Source organism: Charadrius vociferus, unplaced genomic scaffold (assembly GCF_000708025.1).
Source record: "Charadrius vociferus isolate BGI_N301 unplaced genomic scaffold, ASM70802v2 scaffold429, whole genome shotgun sequence".
NCBI classification, from domain to species: Eukaryota; Metazoa; Chordata; class Aves; order Charadriiformes; family Charadriidae; genus Charadrius; species Charadrius vociferus.
Window position 1 is genome coordinate 1,983,104 of NW_009650250.1, and position 6,615 is coordinate 1,989,718.

Consider the following 6,615-nt stretch of genomic DNA (forward strand, 5'->3'; position numbering starts at 1 on the left):
GCCTTCCAGAGCCCTGAGTAGTGCTGGTTGAATGCCACTTTTGTTCCAACAGCAGTGCCAGTCAGTCTGTTATCAGTCGGGACTTGTCCTGCAGCATGTTCTAAAGACTTAGTGCAGTGAAAGCTTTCTGAGCAAATCCAATCCTGAACCCAGAGCCTCACCGGGAGCAGGAGCTCAAGAGAAAGCAGGCTTGGCTGGGAGCTGGTTTGGAGCCAAATCCAACTGTTGTACGAGCTACTTCAGAGAAATACATGCAAGAGGTTCTTCCTCTTCGCAAAGCATCACAGCCATTACCTCCTTTATATTATCCTCCCCACAATACAAGCTCTACAGCCTTCTCAGAGGGCAGCTTACACTTGGATTTCATCCTTTGCTTCCTGCAGATGTAAGTTCACCCCTAGTATAGCACACTCACTCCTTCGTCAGACCTTGTCTTGAAGCAGGAATCTCAGCCAGTGGCCACCTACTAGCACAGCGGTGCTGATGCCAGCGAGTCAAAAACACGGGGGAAGACAGGCTTCCCGCACAGCATGCACGCAGGGTGCTGACAGCGTGCACCAAGGCTTGACCTCATCATGTTTTGGGCATGAGTGTAACTTAGTTCGGGGTTGGGCACTGATCACTTGTTCAAGGGGCATTGACCCGCAGGAGTAGGACGGCATCGCTTCCATGTGCTGATAGTGGTTCTGGGGCTGTGCTGAAACGAGAGGTCCCTTGCTATCTGCTGAAAGAATTAATTGCTGCAGCTTGCACTAACGAGCTGTGTAACAAAGGAAATAAAGCAATCCTTTGGGCACAGAGGGTTCGATATCTCCTGTATCGCGTGCAATGAAGCTGTGTTGTTTGCACTGAATACCCTAATGGGGAGCCATTCCACCAGCAGCTGTGCAGCTCAACAAGAGAGCCAAATATCGAGCGGTGGCTGCAGTCAGCAGTCACTGTCTGAGGCAAAAGCTTAACTGGAGAATTTCCTAAAGTCCTGAAAGGAGCCCAGTGCCTAACTTTGATAGGAAACCATTGCTTCTGTTAATGAACTTGGCACTGTTGAAGCTATTGTTGATCACTCAATGGCCATTCCACTAGCTCGCAGGATGTCAGGGGCTGAAGATTGCATTTGGCTGCATTTCATCCAAACACGTTTTATTTTAAGCATATGTTCCATGCCCCTTTGTTGGGAAATTTCAGTATCCCATAAGCTTCCTAAGAAAGTCCCTGTCTAATTTTGAAGAAATAGATGAGTCGGTGTGAAACTGGTCTTAATTAAATCAATGGGTATTTTCCTGTAAAAGCAGATAAAGAAAATAAGCTATTAAGATTGAGCATTGTTCTGACTTTCCCTAGAATAAGACTAATTTGGGTTTTCCCTGCTTGTCTACACTTCAGAGGACAGTTGTTCTGTATTTTGACACTCTGTGGAATCAGAAAAAGAGGGCTGCTTCTCTGTGGGTGTCTCAGTGCTGAATTAAAGGGAGAGGTGTGTGTTTCAGTGAGATAACAACGCACCTGGTTGACACCAAGAAACCTTCCTGTAATCAAGGGTGGCTTCACAGAATTATGTGTCCAAACCACAAAATATGTTAATGCAATTAAGGATTTACTTACGCTGAAGATTTCTGCCTTTGCTATTTATAACTCAGGTGGTGGGGTTTGGTTTTGGTTTGATTGTTTGTTTTCATTTTTTTGCAAACACATCACAATTGTAAGAAAAATCCCACTAGATGCAAGACTGAGCATGGGTTTGAAGAAAATTAAAGAGAAAGATGGAGAACTAAACCGCCTGCCCAGCCGGAGGGCAAATCCAAAACAGGGGCGACTTGGTAATGATTACACTTTTGGAAAGACAGAGGAGAAGGTCTGTGAAACTTTGTCATAGCTGGAGAAAGCAGCTTTAGTTGCCGTGCTCCTTCCCATCTCATCACCACAGTCCGTTTCTCCCTTACTGGGTGAGCTGTCCATTTGGGGACCAGCTCTGTCAGTGTGGTTACTGAGGGAGAAAGTTAAAAATAACCCCTGCTTTTTTCCCCGAGTTTATTTTTAACCTGGAACACTTAAGTGATCTGGTTTACAGTGTTACTTGACAGACAGGTCAGGCCAACTGAGGGTACAGGCAGCTTTGGCCTTTGCTGTGGTGGAATTGTACCTTTTAGATGCTTCTTTTATTATTATTCTTTTGTAAATGAAATAAGAACGCTAAGTGCATGAAATCTGACTGTTCTCGGTGTTGTGAGCAGGGGGGTTAGATTAAAGCCAGCCGGCTGCGATTCTGCTCAATGCTGTGAAAAGAGAGGAGCTTTGGGCTACAGTGCTCCGCTAGCGGTGCTTCAGCGCATTGCTTGATTTGAGAAATAATCTCTTTGTACAGAGAGAAAACAAGCCCTTCTGAGTGTAACTACAGTAGAGGTCTTCCCATGGATTTCAGATCAACAGAGGTGAGTCCATGGCAAGAGTTTAGGGAAGATGGCGTGTTCTTCCCAGCACCAGGGAACCTTTTCTTTTCAAAGTCTGGGTCACCATGTTCCTACCCCTCCTACAGCCACACAGAGGAGGACATATGTGGCCAGTTTTGTCTGCCCAGGTCTGAATTCTACAGCCTGAGGCAAGGCACACAGCTGTGTACTCAGGTGGCCCTCTTCTTCAGCTCCCCTGAGGTCAGCTCAGCACTGTGCCTTGCTCAGGAGTGTGTCATTACCAAGTATTTGATGGAAGCGGCTTTAAAGAAAGAAAAATCTCCAAGGTGGCTTGTCAGTTTAGGACACTTTTCACAAACTATCAGGTGTGTCATCCACATAGCAGCTGTCAGGATATCAATAGTGATGTATTACCTCATTGACGTGTTTATTATCCCTTTCAATATGACTTGATCAGACAGCAGTTGATCTAGTTACACCTAGTGGTAAGTATCAGAGTAGGTGTGATGGGCTAATGCAAACTTGAAAGCTCTTATTTGATATTTGGTCACTTTTAGAACTTCCACGCATCTAGTCATGTCCCAGCCACCTTTTCAAGCCTCATTTTGGCTGCCTGTATCCACAAACAGAAAAGCCACCAGTAACAACAGAGAATTCCTATGAAGGTCTGCATTAAGCATCTCTTTTATATGGGAAATGAAGAGTGCAAATGTATTTATTACCTATTTTAGGTATTATGCATTGAGTATTTATGAAATCCAGAATCAGTTCTTGTTGTTCTCACTCTTCATCTTCCATTGCTAAAACAAATGCTAATACAGTCCAACAAATTCACGGTACAGATCTCTTCATACGCTTGTGCTTTCATTTCCCTTTTTAATTCTGCTGAAAGGTTGGGATGGATCTATTTACCGCAGCCATAGCATAAAATGTTTAATGTCAAACCGGTTGGCTGATAGGAAGCACAGCTGCTGGGGTGGGGGGTGGGGAGAAAAAAAAGTTATTTCCTTTGGAGAACTGGCCTTTTCTGATAATTTTGATTTTGTAAATAACATGGGCAAACACCTATCCCCTCTGAACACGCAGAGCTTCTCTGGTGCTCTCAGACACAAGCAACAGCCGAGATACTGAACTGTTATCAACTTCTTCCTCTAAAGAATAGTCAAAATGAGGATTATTATCCACAAATTTCTTTTTAAAAAAGTCACATAAAATCCAATGACTTCTTACTGATTTTCTAATTTTAAAATTCTAATTAGAATAATTGTGTTATTCTAAGAGGAATTAATTAAAGTAACATATCCACGCATTAGACTGGGATCTAAGGAGTCATTTCACCTTACATGCTGAAACAGGAACCAGAGGATTCTGTCTGACTAATTACCTTGGACATAATCATCATGGTAGTCTCAATTATTCAAATAACTGCGATGGGAAAAATAATACTCTCAAATATTTTTTTTAAAGTGTGAGAGTATTTTGTAGCAAGCAACGACTATTTCTAATATATAGGGAAAATAGCAAAAGGTTGGAAAACCCCATCATTTTTGTTAAAAAATTATGAGATAAAACTTTACCACGGAGACAAAGTTACCATAACTTTTTTCACTTGTTTATTTCCTAGTTCTGAAAAGAATGTGTTTGCTTATTTCAAATGTGAATGAGAAGTTGGACATAGTTTTGGTAGAAAATTACTCCCCACCATCGCAGGCCTTTTTATGGCATGTCTTTATCTCCCTGTATCTCTTAATTTCTCATGAACTCCCGATGCTTTTCTTCTTCTCTCCCCTTTAGAGATACAAGCTCAGTTCCTCGGTGCTTTTTCCAGGGCGTGTGGTCACACATGTGAAATACCAGATTCATGACAACAACTTGTCTGTGCATAGCAGGGGACTCTGGCCATGAGCACTTGATGTGCACTTGAGGACTTCAGGCTCTGGAGGTACATTGCTTCAACCATTTGCAATGACATTTGGAATGTGGTTACAAGGGGAGCCGTGCTGTCCCGTCTTATTCACACTCTCTCCCCTCAGTTTTGGGCATAATTCTTCTCAAATTCTCAAATTTCTTTCATAAGATGTACCAGCTTCCTGGGCTTGTGTGCACTATAAATGTGGTAGCTCTAGCAAAAGAACAAATGCCTTAAAGCTACTGCCAGGCTAGATTTTGGTTGCCTGTAGTCATCAACATAGCTTTATAATTGGGAAGAACGTTATGATTTGACTCATTATGCAACTATCTCCGTAAAAGGAGGAAGTATTTCTCTTCTTGGGAGGAAATTGCGATGAGTAATAGCCGGTGCTGAACTGAATTACGCAAGCTGGTGCTGAACAAAGGTGCACAGCAAAGGAAGAAATCCGTATTAGGAGAGTATATTACAGTGTCTTGCTGACCTGTGCATGCACCTTTCTACACCGTTGAATTTTCAGAATGCTCTCAGTGTTTCAACCAGCAATCAAGTCCAGAGTACCACTTAGGCTTTGTTTTCCTTCCTCTGACAGTGTCTGAAATGCATTAACCAGGAGTCGATGAATTAACAGAGCATGTCATTATCAAACACTACCCATCAGGAAACTGGAAGTCAACACTTACAGGCTTTAGAAAATTACTTAAGGGTAACGGTGGTAGGTCAGATTTATGGGAAGATGTAGTATGAGGGGCAACAGGGTTTTAATACACTCACCGTGCAGGAGGGAGGCCTTAATTTTACATGCAGATGAGATTAGAAACAAGATTGCATGCTTCAGTTTACGTGAAAGGGAAGCGTGACATGAGCAAGGTTTTGTAGACTCTTTCCATCTCCCTTTCTTCCCTTTCCTCAAGAGCATTTAAAGGGAAAAATACCAGGGCATCCTAAAGCGCTGAGCTGTGAACAGCACTCACTGTGCTGCTGTTTCAGCTCTCCCAAACAGGGCTCTGCACCACCCATCCATCAGGGCTATGAAAGATTCATTCGCTGTCCTGCTTGGTTTTCATCTATTTTAAACATTTAGAGACCTACTTACGTGCCCTGTAAAACTTACAAAAATCATCACGTTTGGAAATCTTTCTAGTGAGGTATGTGCCTTTTCCATTCAGGATGGCTGCCCTTCTGCTACAGATTACCATGAGAAGCACTTCACCGGCATGAAAATATTTTGCAGGCATTGAATTTGTAGTCATTGTCATGCTTATTTATTATTCCTTATTTTGTTGTCTTTACTCCTCGCTATTTTTATTTTGCCAACATCCTGCTGTTCTCCTTTCCCTCTCCATTCCCAAGGCCCAAATCTGCAGCCAGGCACATTCCGATGATGGGCAAAGGTTGCCATCATCAGCAAAAATAATTAGCACTGGTTTGTCATGGGGAAAAAGTCAGTAAAATAATTTCATCTAGTTCTGCTTTGCCAAAATAACTGTTTGTTTTATGGTGCTACAGCAGAACTGGAGGGCTGCGCATCTGCCAGGTGTGTCCAGACACCTAACCCCGTTCTGCCATCTCAGAACGGGACAAAGAGCCGGTCTCATCTGTAGTTTCATCCTCCACAAGCAATTCAGCTTTCTGTTTCTGCAGTTAAAACATTTAAGTCCCTCCTGTTTGGATATAGATTGATCCCTAGAATCTAATATATTTTAATGAGAAACTTCTATTGGAAACGGTCCTTTATCAACAGGATATGAAGGCATCGGACAGGGCTGCACTATCGTTACGTGTAAGACAGACACATTGGGGTACTTACCCATTTCGGGACTGTGGGCTCGCAGCTTCAAAATCCTCTCCCTCTTCCTGATGTGCGGAGATCGTACTTGAAGGATAATCTTGAGCATCCTCCCTGAGCCCTTCTGCCTCCCAATAACCATCTTCCTCGTGCGACAGAGGAGTTCGCTGGGGGTATGCAGAGGTGTCATAAACTCGTGGCTTGTGCACGGAACCATCATGATATCCATGATGGTCTGAATGTTTGACCAGCTTTGCCAACCCTATTGCATTACAGATGAGCAAAAGCTTCACTAGCATCGTGTTTTTCCCACCCAGTTACACCTGTCTCTTGTTCTCTTCTCTGAAGCGCAGCCTGGATTAATTCAGGAATGCGTGGAAAAAAGAAAGGGGAAAAAAAAAAAAAAAAAAAAAAAGATTCGTAACAAAGAGCGGAAAAAGCTTTCGACCCTCCCAGCTACTGTGGAAACGTCCGTGGCTATTGAACAATGTGAGCCTGGTTCCTGTGTG

The 6,615-nt window shown here is 43.1% G+C and overlaps 1 protein-coding gene across 1 annotated transcript in view; it reads right to left on the reverse strand.

Moving 5' to 3' along the window:
* The window catches only part of MMRN2 (multimerin 2), a 20,984-nt gene extending 14,579 nt beyond the window's left edge, over window positions 1-6,405 (reverse strand). Inside the window, exon 1 of the mRNA XM_009893032.1 lies at window positions 6,128-6,405. Coding sequence (XP_009891334.1) covers window positions 6,128-6,405 — 278 coding nt within the window. The remainder of the gene's footprint in view (window positions 1-6,127) is intronic.
* Between the last annotated feature and the right edge of the window lie 210 nt (window positions 6,406-6,615).